This window comes from Phyllopteryx taeniolatus, chromosome 3 (genome assembly GCF_024500385.1).
Source record: "Phyllopteryx taeniolatus isolate TA_2022b chromosome 3, UOR_Ptae_1.2, whole genome shotgun sequence".
NCBI lineage: Eukaryota > Metazoa > Chordata > Actinopteri > Syngnathiformes > Syngnathidae > Phyllopteryx > Phyllopteryx taeniolatus.
In genome coordinates, this window is record NC_084504.1 from 27,874,183 (window position 1) to 27,888,540 (window position 14,358).

A 14,358-nucleotide genomic window follows, 5' to 3' on the forward strand; every position below is an offset into this window, starting at 1 on the left:
TACATATGTGATGTAGCCACCTAATATCATAAGTAGTAATGCACAATGACTACTTTTTCGGTTGATACCGATCATCGATCATTGCTTGCCCTATTGTGGCTGATACAGATGAGATAACGGACAATATATTTGAGGTTTCAGAAATTTGGCATAACCAAATATGGTATGTGAATAGTTGATGCCACGAAAACCCAACAGCCAGCATTTGTACAAGTCAATAGCCAACAATTGACCAAAGCCAGTGACGCAGTACTGGTGTCAGTGATGTGGCATCGGCCTGGTTTCCATCCATCCATCCATCCATTTTCGCTATCGCTTCTCCTCACTCGGGTCGCGGGCGTGCTAGAGCCTATCCCGGCTATGGTTGGGCGAGAGGCGGGGTACACCCTGAACCGGTCGCCGGCCAATTGCAGGGCACATACATACATACAAACAAACAACCGTTCACACTCACGTTCACATCTACGGACAATTTAGAGTCTTCAATCAACCTACCGTGCATGTTTTGGGGATGTGGAAGGAAACCGGAGTACCCGGAGAAAAGCCACGAAGGCACGGGGAGAACATGTAAACTCCACACAGGCGAGGCCGGATTTGAACTCGGGTCCTCAGAACTGTGCTTACCAGTTGGTCACCGTGGCACCCTGGTTTACATGGTATCTGTCAAATCAACCTTTCTGGTTAAGGTTAGGTGAAGCCTCCTCCTCCCTTGCTCCCCGCTCTGTCGGGGTCCCCCAGGGGTCCACTTTAGATCCCTGCTTATTCATCATCTGAATGCTTCCCTTAGGAAAGATTTTTTGGGGGGTATTGACTGCTATGCAGATGACACCAAACTCTACACCTCTCTGAGACAGTGCCCACATATTAACTTGCCTATCCTAGACATGGAAATTGATGTGAGAAAACTTTCTTCAACTAAATCAAAAAGGAATTTCTCATAATGAAGACCTCCTCCAGCCATATCAAAAAAACCTCATATCTGTCCTATCTGAAGCTCTTTTCTCAATGTTGACACTGAAGGGAACGTCACGAAGATCGAATCCCTTGCCCATATACCGTCTTATCGAGTCGTATTCTGCTCGATCCCCCTTGCCCTTGTGGGAGCGGGAACTCCAGGCGACTTTTCCTTGCCTGCCACCCGTGGGTGCCCTAAGCTCAGCCTCCAACCTCTCGTGTCCTCTAACCACCTGACACCTTTACAGATTCATCCCCTTGGCAGACAGCACGCACTCGGCCCGCGGGGCACAATGCGGCGGTCCTCGACAATCAATGGCAGATAAATCAATGCTATCTCTTTTTCCCATGCCTCTGTTGCCATTGATTTACTTTGCTGTGTGTGGAAAGTTTGCTCATTTAAAGCGAGTTCACTTTCAGGAACACACTTGGAACAACACTAGGCAGGCAGTTCAAGGCCAGACGCTAATGTTGGCCCTGGATGGGGTGTAAAAGAGCTTTGTTTATGAGATGCGCTGTTCAAACAGAGGCTAGAGTGGATGTGTTGAATGGATTTATTGTGAGCTCGCTTTTAAATAGAGGCATGCCCAATGCTGCCCCGATTGGAAGCGCTTTCATTCTGATACCTGAACAGCGAGCGACAAAGCAGCCAGCGGTGGCTTTGATCACATGAGAGAAGGAGGCCCAATTCGCTCTCATGCTGTTGTTCGAATGAAAAGCTCATCGCTATCCATTACAATTTCCCATCCGATCTGCAGGCTCTGCGGCGGGTCACCAGCAACGATATCTGGCAGATATATTCTTTTGAAAGCTCCATTTATAATATAGCCCACAGTCAATTATCCACTGTGATGTTTCGCTCGTCTCCCCCATAAATAATTCATTGTTTTTATGTGCCCTCATGCCGCCTCGGGGGATTGGAACAGCTGAGTGTTTTCACGGCGAATTTGTGTCCAATCTGCTTCGTATTGGCCGTGCGCTAATCAAACCATCGTACACGTGCCTCGAATGTTTGTCGACTCATCTGCTTCTCAGCTAATCAAATGACTTGTCGATTGATTGTTCATGTGTTCGATGTACGGTAAAGCCTCACACGATATGTGACAGGACTGGAATCCGCGGGCTTGGTTATACGCTCGGCAGCAAGGAGGGCGTAGGCAGGATCGAAGCTAATACGGCTCGGACGTGGGCACTCTATTGTTCTGCCAATGTTCCCACCTTTCATGTTTGACTTTTTCTCGGAAAATACCACGGCCGTGTGCGACACGTGTGAGCGCTCTCTCTCCTAAGAGGTTCTGCTTTTACATGAAAGTGCAAGTCCGAAAGACAATTTCAAAGGCAGAGAGGCCAGATGCATGTCGACATGCATCTGTGCCCGGCCGGCATTGGGGAGCAATCAGATAGGGCAGAATTGATGACCTGGCTCACAATGGATTTCTTGGAGCGAGGTAATACTTTCAGGCGCTTATCAGCGCTGGCATAAGCTGAGTGCTGCATCACCCACTTCCCGGCGTCAGCTTATTATGAGGCCGTGACGTGTGATCGCTCGTCCTTCCCCCCCCCCCCCCCCTGGGCGTCTGCGGCCCAGTGCGGTGGACGGGAGACGACGAAGATAAAAAGCATCCAAGGCCGCTTGTGACATTTTTGGGGGCGGGGGGGGACGGAGGTGTGTGTGTGTGTGTGTGTGTGTGATGGAACTTTGCAACTTTAAGTGAAGTCGTAGTTTTGTCACATTTTTGGAAGTCATTCCCAAAGTAGGATGGAATTTCCTTTAGAAAAGTCCAGCAACATCACATTATTTTGCACCTTTAAATCAGAGGTGGGTGGTAACAAGCTAAAGTTAGCCCCTTACATTTCGTTAAGTAACTTTTGGGATAAACTGTACTTGTCCGAATAGTTTTAATGCAACGGGCTTTTGAAATGCGATTGTTACAGTCACTGATGGACTAATCAAACTCAGCATGGCAGTCACATGACCACGAACGTTTTCAAAATGAAACACGGCAAAAATGTTTACAGATGGGCTCCGGCTCACTCGTGACCTCAGCGAGGAGAAGCCTTACAGAAAATGGATGGATGGATTGATGCGCTGCTCTATGGGGGAAAACAACAACAACAACATCCTGCGTCTGTCATTTGTGTCTTGACTTGGAACTTGAGAAACGTACGTACGCAAGAGTTTCCTTGGTCGGCGTTTGCAAAATGGAACGATCCGTGTGATAAAACCGGCAGGACGAGCACAGCGCGGGAATTGTAAATTGGCGCTCCTGCCACCCAATCGGACCTGCTGGAGTTCTTCGTGGGAAGCGTTGCGCAATGTATGCATGCACACCGCTGAAGATAAAGATGGAAGTTGGCAGAAGTCAAATGGGTAAATGTGGCTGAATCCGCCTTTTCTGTGTGTAAACAAACGATTTATTATGGATGAATTTAGTTGATTTGAGTTTAAAAAATGTAAAAAACAGTGAATTTGCATATTCCTATTTGATCTATTGATCTGTTTGATGTTCACGCAAAGTTACAAGTTCCTGTACATTAGTAGTTTTTCACTGAATACCTGGGATTATGTGTATTATTGGAGTACTATTTGACTATTTGGACTTACTTGAGTACTACATGTTTTTGGCTCTGCTTCAAACAAAACCTTCATTTCCACCACATTATAGGTGAATCCATTTATTTTTAAGTAGTGCACTTGAAAATTAGAATTGATTCAGAGAATGATTCCCCTATATTACAGGACTCGTTGACTTCAACACATGTTCAAACCACTATACTCATATTTCTAACAATACCGGTGCTCCGTTTGTTTCAATGCACTTTACAAAAGCAGAGGCACAAGCAAACTCCGCCGCTCCTCGGGACCCAGTGGCCATTGAGGGTCCCACAAAAAGCACGAGAATTGTGTTTGGACACGTGAACATGTCGGGAGGGCGGCCCCGCAACAAATTCTGCTCAGGCTGGCAGAGAGCAAAATGATGCGAATGCAATTTTGGGCCACTGCCACCACAATAATAGCCGAAACATCGTGAAATGATGAATACGCCAATCGTAGTAACGAGCTTCGTAAAGGCCCGATGCGCAGGACTTGTATTCGAGGTCAATAAATCAGAATGTTTTCAAAATATATCGCAACCTATGTGCAAAAAAAACCCCCAAAAGGCTCTATTTGTGAGTTTAAAACGAGTTAGTTTCACGTGTTGGGCAGCCGGATTTGGCTGCTTTGCGGTTGCGGTTGCATAGGAGTCCTTTATTTCTGTGTTTTCGGTCTTGTCCCCAATAAACGACGTCACAGTTAACCTAAGTGTTGCTGAAAGATGGATGACGCTCTAAAATGCTGATTAAAGATCTCCATCTGCATTCTGCCACACCAATTAATATTAGACGCATCGCATTTTAAAAATGTTTTGATTTGGATTTTTTTACGCCAGTAAACAACGTGGTTTCAGACGCTCGGACGCCATGCATCTCTATGGTAACAGCCGTCAATTATCGGTGATTGGCCGAGCCGTGGGAACGTTTGCGTTGGCCGGCTTCGCCGATTGGTCGGTGGGCGGTCCGTGCAGCCTGACGGGCTGCAGCGTTCCGGGTTATTGTCAGTCTCAGCAGCTCGGCACCAGGGCGGGATCGCAGCATCCCGGAGCTGCCAAATCCAATTTATTTATTATTATTTTTATTTTTTAAATTTAAATTGGCTTTCCCCCCCATCCCCCTCCCCCTCCCCCTCCCACCCCTCCTACTTGATGGGTTTCACGCAGCAAAGAGAAGCAGCACGGGGTGAGGTCAGTGCCCGAGAGCGGCTGGACGCGGAGGCAAAAAACATCTTCGAGGGGAGAAAGTGACGGAGCGAGCGGAGACGGATCACCGGGATTTCCTTTTCCTTTTCCTTTTCCCACCAGCGCTCGAAGAGTCTCCTTTTATTCGAATCTTTTTTGCAGTCTCGATTGTGAGTTGCGTCATTGCGCCGTTCGCACGGGATTGCTCACATTTGACTAAATCATTTTTAGACCACTTGAAACCGACGCGTAACGAGCTGGGATCTTTCTCTCTCTCTCTTGGAATTGCCGGAATACTGCTCATCGCGTCACATCCGCGAACTGCCTCGTCGTGTGGAGATAGCGGCGAGAGAAATGTAAACGCGACCCAGGGACGCGCACTTTGCGCTGCGCAATTGTTCCGCCGAGGACCTGTTTGTGCACCCTTTGCCCTCCGTTGGGAAAAAAAAAAAACACAACACAAAATTGGCAGACGATCCGAGAAATGTTCAAAAAGCTTGTCAAGAGTGGGATTGAAATCGCAACGGGTCGTGGAGGAGGAAGAGGAGGATAAACTTCATCTCCGTTTGACATCGACGCTGCTGGATTTGAGCAACAAAAAAAAGGAAGGAAGGAAGCATTTCTAATTGGGAGCGCACAGCTTGCTCGCTCAATGTTTTCCGTCTGCATGGAGCTCTAGTCTGCACGGCGCAACAATTGATGGTAAATATATTCCATTTGTATTCTTAATCTTAAATCATGCCTCGAGGGCTCCCCCTTTTTCCACCGCAATAATCATCATCATCATCATCATAATAATAAGAATATGATTTGGTGTCGTAAATCGGACGGCTCCAGGAGCCACTCCGAAGTGTGCCGGTACCGATCCGAACGCGCCACGCTCGTGCTGCCATCAACCCGGAGTGTTCGCGGACCCACCGGATGTGCGTTTATCGCCTCCCCGCATTCGGACGGCAGATGTGCGCGTCCAACTGTCAAACTTTTCGCTCGCTCCCAAGGAGGAGGATGACGATGACGATGACGACGATGAGCATAGATCTCCAATGCGTCCTTATGTGTGACTCGCGACGAAGACCTCGTGAGCATTTTGAGATTCCTGCGAGCACTTCAGCAGGCAGGCAGGCCCACCGAACGAAATCCACAGTATGCTCGTTGCCCAGGCGGCCTTTTTGAACTGCACTGTAGATGAGTTGCTGCAAGTGTTCCTTATGCCGTGAAAAAGGCTCCACACACCTTCGAACATTATCCTCGCAGTACGACTGGAGCGGGTCTGTAATATGTAATATGCCCCCCCCCCCCGGCCACGCAGGGCACCTGCCACGGAGCCTTCCTGGCCGCATTAACAATCAAACATCCGGTGATGTATGAGGCAGGGGGCTGCACTGCCTCATTGACTTCCTCCACTCTGCGCCTCCGACCCCGCTGAGCAAATTGTGCTCATATTAGCTCTGCGGCTGCTCCTCACCTAAACAAATCGTCTCCCCGGCATAGCGCCTGTCTTAACTCAACACGATGGTTGTTACAGCGTGACGGAGAAGCTGTAATATCTAGGTCACTGAATTACCTTTCTTGGCTAAGCTCACTCCAGAGCTTCGGGTGGCCGACCGCTGCAACCGGTGTCTCGTTTTGCTCTCCACAAATGCCGGTCAGCTTTCCGATTCCTTCTGATCTAAAAATCCATTTCTTTTCATGGAAATGTAATTGATCTGTTGCCATCGGAAAGCCTTTATGAACTCTATAAAGGTAATGTAACAAGTCACATTGTTGACTTGTTATTCAAGTGACCAAAAAAATGAACCGCGATGTAATAATACTTGTAGCGTTTCGATACGGCATGCGGCGCCATTTTTCGTCAATCATACAAGCGTATGAAAAGCAGTATCATAACTCAGTTGTGCCCTGACCCCCTACGGAAGGAGACGAAGTTCTGTTGTACTCGTACGCTTCATTTTGCAGACCGAAAACACACTTTGTACAACTGCTCTTAAAGCGGAGCTCTTCCAAATCTCGGCCATTGCGATCGAAACGCTGGAAAAAAACATGTCCTCCCCAAATAATGTATTCAAAATACGCTTTTGCAAGCGTCCCGCTCGCTGGTTTTCCGTATCTCGGAGATCTGCCGTTGAGAATATTTGAGCAGCACACCGACCAAGTTAATGCGCTAAAAAGAAAAAGAAGAAGCCGCGCCTTTTCTTCAATTACACATCAGTTTGGTTGATTGATAGTTCGGGCGCCTTAACATATTCCGTGCTTATTAATGTCGCCGCCTGCAGTGGAAAGAGACTCTCAGCACTCTCGAATGTCGTTGAAGTTGCTGAAGTTGAATTTCCTGCTCTGTATATGAATCTCTTCTTTTAATCCTCGCACGGTTCGATTGTCTCAACAGCTACCCGGAGGCAGCCGATCTCGTTTTCGCAATCAAGATGACGAAAATAGTCACGGCGCTTTTTAACGCTGATTAATAACGTTGAGGACGCATCTGTTGTCCGTACATTCTCGAGACGTCAGACATCACGGAAAGCACGACGCCGTTGAAGCGGGCGGGCGGAAATATATCTTTTAACTAGCAAACATCAGCAGACAAAGCAGCTCATTAGACTCTTGATCAAAGGGTTTCATTTCCTGAAAACTTTCACACACAGGCAAAGCCAAGACAAAAGAGAAAAGAGACACACGTCCTTGCCCTTCTTTTTACTGTATGATTTTCCCATAACTCTCCACCATACAGACAGACAGACATGCAAAGGCATACAACAAAAGCATTACGCACTCATCGCCGCGGTGGGACCGACACACCCTTCAAGCGGCCGTCGGGAAATCAGGATGTGAGCTGACATGGGTGGGTTGTGTGTGTGTGTGTTTGTGTGTTTGTGTGTTTGCGAAGGTCTCCTCCGATCAGCTGCAGGGGCAGAGGCAGAGGCAACCCGACACGACATCGTTGCCTTGTCCTACGCATAGTTAGCGGCAATACCTCCACCGCCATAGCTCCATTTTAGCAGCGGGTGCTTGACCCTGCGCTTTCAGACCGGCGCCTCGGATTCTCCGCCCCATATGCTCGGTGTTTCCGGGACGTCGGGGTCAAATGCCGCTTCGGGGCCGCTGCGAGCGAAGCGTATTTTTGTCAGCAGCCCAAGTTTTTCTTGGGCTAATCAGAGGGTTTGCCATTCCGCTTCGATTGGTAGCTTTTGTGAGGCCACAGAAAAGATTTGGTGTTTAGTGCGGTGTAGAACGTACCTCCGTCGGACCAAGAAATGTTTCTTGTTTCTGACCGTTTAGCTATTAACAAGTCGGTGCGGTGCAGTGCCGTTATACTGGACATTGGCAGGAAAACAAATCAGCTACATGTCACAGCGGGCACAAGAATGGGAATTGCACTCCAGATGACGGTCGTCCATTGGCACGTTTGCGCACATCGAGCCCCTGACCTCTCCCCTCCCTTCTCGCATTCCGTCTGGCTGAATGGAAGTCACGTCCCGGCGGACCTCTCGCTTCATGTGTAGCCTTTAATATGGAAAGGTGCCTTTTGTATCGTCTAAAACAGCTCGTGTGCTTTTCAGATGAGGCCATGTGCCTCCTTCATGGTACAATCACCTCCGTAGGGCTAATCAGTAGACGCCCCAAAGTAACATTTGTTTTTCTTCTTCACGCCTAAACGTCTGTACCTTTGAGCGTACCAGCTCGTTGACTCGTTCAGGTGCAGTGATGCGCTTGAGAGCTTGAGCGATCTTAGCTGCCTCTCCGTCCCAGTGAGCCAGGCAAGGGCACGGCGGGCGTGCTCCTTCCGAAGTGTTCCCGGCTGAAGGATAAAAACCAATCTGACACGCTCCCCAACTGCGAATTTGCTCTCCTTAAAAACAATGCCTCTCCCGCCTTCCTCACGCTCACATTGATTTGTTCCGGGTGACGGCGCGGGCTGCTGCGAAATCATCGATCTCGGCGAGGCTCGAGGACGGCGAGCGACGCGGGAGAATCCCCCACGTGTCCTCTTCGACCCCGAGCGCTTTTGGCCCCGCCGCTGCTCTCCGGCTACTGCGTCTCAGTCAAGGCTACGCTTTGACACACACGCGTGTTTTGTGGAGGCCCGTATACGTGCTGCTTGATTCACCGTTGTGCCCTGCTGTGTTTCACATTATCTGGCAAACTCTTTGTTGCCCCTGTTTTTTTCCGTGCCAGAAGCGAGGCTGCTTTTTTTTAAAAAACATTTTTGAATCTCTTGCAGGCCTCCGATTAATCTCCCCCCTCTGTGGTGGTGTACTTTAATCTTGAATGGGTGATATCTGATTCTCCTCGGCTATTGAGGAAGATCAAACTTTAATGGAACAAGGAACTGCACATCACCCTAATCTCCATCTCGCTGCATTTTGGCCGGCCGCTCCCCCCCCCCCCCCCCCCCCCCCCCCCCCTCAGGCTTTGTATCTTTCTGCAGAAGCAGGAAATACATCAGACAGATAAGATATTTCCTCTTCATGCTTTTGTAAATGATTCCCTGTTGACAAAATCTATGCCGTTTGATTACCTGAGAATGGGGAGGATGCTGACGTTAACAAGTGGCCGTCCTGTTCCATATGTCATAAATATTACAACAACAACAACAACGCACATTTGCAGATGCTCTAATTGGGGTTTGTCCGCCCTCACGCCGCCGTGTATTGCCACGTCATCCGTCTATATTCGCCCGCAGGGAGAAACAGGCGCCGCACGGATGCATCAAGGTTCAACGCCTTTGATTATACTGCAGTCAGTGTAGGAATTAGCTATTGACTTCAATGTTCTCCTCTCGCTCGCTCCGTATCGCCAAATTATGCTGACCAGCGGGTGCACCGTTGCTGGCTGGTTGCATTTGATATTGTTCCCAACGCGTGACACACCTCCCGCAGACAGTTTGTGTCTGTGGCAAAAAGAGGCCATTACTCGATTGAAATTTCCACTGACTGCAGAAAAGGAGGTTTTCTGGTATGGGGTGTCATCGCAGAAGCCACCACACCGCTTCTTTCCCAGAAGTTGAGCGTGAATGCGGCACCATTTCCTAAACCTCCGGAGATTTGGAGCGGGGATAAAAGCCATTCAGTTGACTTGGTGAAGTTGAACCAAGCTGGAGACTGTTTCAAAGTCCCACATGGGCCCATTTATGTATTTACATTGGACTGGTGCAAGTCAGCCATATTGTCGGCGGCATTAAACTCCATTTTCCTCCATCGAAATGATGGAGGAGCCTGGAATTTGTGTCAAGGAAAAGGTTGGAAATCCAGACGATATTGGACCCTGAGGCCAAAGAACTCGGGTGCCTGCTTCCACTCACATACAAAAACATAGGAACACTGACACGAGGACATGTATTGCGCTCGCGCACGCGCGCACACACCCCTAGCCCTGTTTTATTACCTCCTGCCTGCCGCTGGAATTGCTTTCCTCCCTCGAGTGAGCCAGGCAAAGCCGGCTTTATTGTGTTAACCTATTTGTGTGTCAAGAGCGATTGCGGCGTTCTTTATCTCTGTTTGTATTCGGACGGGGAGACAGCAGAGAGGGCGAGAGCGGGGATGCGGTTGCATGGGGTAAGGGGGGGCCGTGGGGGGGGGCACACACAGGAGCTAGACGAGCCACCAGAGTTAGACGGATGGCCGGTCACCTCGCCCCACTCTGGAGGATAATGAGCGGTTGCTTAGCAATAAACCGGCCCATATCATATCCACTTCCAATCGTGCATCCGCAGTAATGACTTTTTTCTTCCCAAATAACACGTGTATATTTTTAGGAGTCAACTGTCATCCATTAAAAAGTGCCATTCAAATTGAGCAGGTCAGCTCAGCTGACTTTCCACATTTGCCGGCAGTCGGTGGAGTTTGAGCGGGATTACTGCGGGGCCGCCGCGTATCCCTCCACATCGCTGCTGTTTTCCAACCTTTGAACTCTGCCAAACCTGCATGTTCACATGCTTGCAGTTCGATGGGCGATCACAGGCTACCGGAGCGGAGCGTCCCTCTTGCGAGCTCTTGGTTTTCGGAACATTTGTATTGAGTCGGACAAATCGCCGACCTTTAGCGGCAAAATGAATGCTCGGGAAAAGCGAAGGTTCTGGCGTCATTCCGCGCTGTTCAATTCATGATCTGTACTTTGTTTATGCAGCAGGTTACCGCTGACTTGTTTTCAATTGTATGGGGATGAAGGTATATCATTTCAACCTAACCTCCGTTGCGTCACAGGACGTCAGTGCTTGTTTAATAGTCAGCCAATTGTCCTTTCTGGCGTTGCACTCTTTCCTCGCTTCTTTCACGAAATCTTCTGCGATGTTTGCATGCCAGTGGTTTATGTTTATGATGAAAAGTCACGAGCCTTCAAACGGACGTCACGGAGTCAATGAAATGTTTCAGCTGACGCCAAGTAGCCGGTGTAGTGTTCATGGATTGACAAATGACAAGTCGTTTGCAAAATCTGTTCCATCGTCGTAGCCTTTTGAGATCGTGTTAATGGAGTCTGCTGTGTACCCCTCTCCCGATTCCTCACGCACCATTGGTGGAAGTGACAGCTTTGAACGTCCTGGGAACTTCCGATCTACGCTATTATAAGCCCCCTTCGTATTTCCACACCATGCTTCTGCGCCTACGTCTATAGAACAGCTGTCCAGCTGTCACGGCAGCCAGCCAGTCAGCCTCTCTCCGAGGCAACATCTGTAGAGCGCGAACGCGCAAGGGCAGCTTGTCGCTCTCAGCTTGTCCCCAAAGACCGTGGAAGTGTGTCATGCCTTTTGGCCGCATCAAGCGTGTGACTGCCTCTGCTTTTAGCGTTAGCAACTCATTTTAGCCACTTTAACAAGCTCTCTCTCTGAGATGGGGTTTTTTTTCTTCTCTCTTCTCATTTCACACTCACAAGGAAGTCTTCAATGAGACGTTCCAAGTACCGAGACTACTTTTAAGCATGTGACCAGAAGGCAAAAAAAACAAAACATGGCACATTATCTTGCGTATTAATAGTCGTTTGCTTGTGCATGGATATGTGTGTGCGCACACCTGGGTGTGTGTCTCCACAAAATCCCAGCGAGCAAAGTGCAATGGCCCGGAACTGACGGGAACCCACTGGGAGAGTCTCTCCTTGATGTAGCCCCCCGCCCCCGCCCCCGCCCACGCCCCTCCGCCCCACGCTCCCCCTCCCGGCGAGGCAGGAGGCGGCGGTGCGGGGATTGAGTAGGAGGAGGAGGGTTGCCATGCGAGATGAACAGAGCCCGGGTCCCCTCTGTCAGACACAAACTCGGATCAGGGCGCTCGCATGGGACCCTCTCGTGGGATGAGCAGACGGAAAAAGGGAGACAGCAGCTGTTTTCCCCTCTTAGTCCTTCAGCAGAAAGCTCGTTTTATTGTATGTATTCCCCTTTATCTCTTGTGGGGCTGTCATTAGCGCCTGTCGTGCTGTTTTGCGGCAATAAACAGGGATGAGCTGAACATTTGCACTTTTGAGAGCGTCGCACAAAGTCATCCTTGTGCCTTTTGGATTATTGTTTGTTCGAATGATAACAAGAGGCAGTTGCGCATTCAACTAGGTAACGTCAGTTGAACCCCAGAGAAAGCCTGGCTTTCTTAAGTAGCCTCACTTAAAGCTTTCCACCCTTATTCCGCTGTCGGAAATAGAGCTCCATTTCTTCACTCATTTGAATATTTCGCAGGGCTAATTATTGGCGACTCAAGTTCACCGATGTCAACGTCAAACCTAAACATTCTCATTCTAATGAACGCATACATGGATGAATGATTTTGCCACTCGTATGGACAAGCGGAATAAAGAACATCGCTAATATTCAACAGTTTTTCTGTTGTAAACAGAGCCCGGCTTCGAGGAATACATTTTCTACGACAGATTAGAGTCATGATTGAGAGCCCAATAAAAAGAACCGTATGCATGCGGCCAAGTCGAAGCAAACAGCCGATGGCGGGGAAATGGCCTGCTCCCTCCCGACTTGCGTTGCATCATTCAAATTCGCTCTTTTTGCTGGGGTCTGCCGTGACTGACAGCAGCGGCGGGCCGATGGCGACTGTGACAATGCGCCCTCCTCTTTGCCTTGTTTTCACATTTTTCTCACTGATTGCCTCTCCGCCAAGACAGCATACTATTAATCTTTGAAACAAGGGCCAGAGCCCGGCTGCATTATTTGTGCAAAACCAAGGGGACCTCGGGAGACTACGTCCAATAGGAAAAAGGGGACAACTGGGGGGCCAAATCGGTCTCATTGTGCCGAACCTCCTTTAAAAAAACAAAACAATACAAATGAAAAAAAAGAACAATATTAGAACTCTTAATAGCTGCTGCTGGGATAGATGTGTTGATGTCGGAATACACCCCCGCCCCCCCCGCCCACCCCAAGCTGCGAATTCTGCGGGTTCTCTTGTGGCATCCAGTTGCAGTCTAGGGCTTTCATCCTCGGCTTGAAAGAATAGAAACGCCTCTGTTTCCATGGACATTTTGTGTGACAGCACATCTAGTGATCCCTTTTTGGGTTTGTTTCAATTGGGAGCTTCAACCGCAGTTTGTTCCAAAGGAGGGAAAAGGAAAACACCTCCATTTGCCCCTTTGCGCTTAACAACAACAATTGTTTGAAGTGTTTTAACGACTTGCAAAACCTTTCTAGACTTGAACTTGAATGGCTTTTTCTGCTCCAATTTCATGGACGGAGGTTTTGTGTGGAATTAGGTGTGATTTGTGAACATTTCCCAAGTGGTAGGAAGTCTGCGCTTCCTTGCCAATTGCCGCAATGTTGCCGACACCTCGGGCTCTAATGGACGCCTTCCTGGGCAAAATAGCCTCATAAACCAAACTTTAAAGGACGTGCATCACGTGGCAGCAGTATGAAGCGTTTCTGATGTCAGTGGCGTATAAAGAACCTGAAATTGTGGAATCAGTGTGCACCCACCTTCTTTGTTTCTTCGTGTGGTTTCTTCGGAAACCCAGAGAGGCAGTGCAACCTAGATGACTATTTGACTCTCAGGTCAGAGCCACATGATAGCAAGACTGCTGGTCAGTGGAAAATGATGTACTTTCCTTTGCAGAGAGCTACGAGCGCCTTCGTGGTTGTGTGCGTTATCATGCGCGTCGTGCGGCTATTCATAGCATGTCTGTGGCCCCCGTTTCCATTTTGACAACAATAGGCCCTGGACCTGTTCATAATGACTCCAGGACAACATCGTATTGTAGCGCATGGAAGCATTGAAGTGCGACTTGTGGTGGAAGGTCGGGCAAAAACAAAACTGGTTCAATACAAATCTTTTTGAAAAATGCTGCGCCATCTTGGAACGGAGTTGAGAGATTTGGGCTTTGAATCTCCACTCGGGCCTTGCCTGTGCGGAGTTGGCATTTTGTTCCGGCTGGCTACTCTGGCTTCTCACGTTCTTGTATTGTGCTCTGTGCTCGCGACTGCTGGAATGCTAGAAAAGCGATGAGGATTTAGGGCCCGTGACTGACAGGGGCCCCAGAAAATCGAACGTTCCTCAATTGTCATTCAAGCGGCGGGGCACAACGTGGCCGGCAGCTCCGCCTGTGATTGGCGTGCATCCGTTCCAGGTTGTACCCAGCCTCTCGCCTAAAGTCCGCTGCAATAAGCTCCCGCTCAAACGCGACCACCCGGAGAAAATGAATGCATTTCAGA

General features: G+C 49.0%; 1 protein-coding gene across 5 annotated transcripts in view; it reads left to right on the forward strand.

Annotated features, from left to right (window-relative positions):
• The first annotated feature begins 4,571 nt into the window (after nucleotides 1-4,571).
• The window catches only part of fam222aa (family with sequence similarity 222 member Aa), a 45,462-nt gene continuing 35,675 nt past the window's right edge, over nucleotides 4,572-14,358 (forward strand). For all 5 annotated transcript variants that reach the window (XM_061768223.1, XM_061768224.1, XM_061768222.1 and 2 more), the window contains exon 1: nucleotides 4,572-5,432. Coding sequence is in view for 1 of the 5 variants with exons in the window: in XM_061768220.1 (XP_061624204.1) it covers nucleotides 5,430-5,432 (3 nt within the window). In the remaining 4 variants the exon portion in view is untranslated. The remainder of the gene's footprint in view (nucleotides 5,433-14,358) is intronic.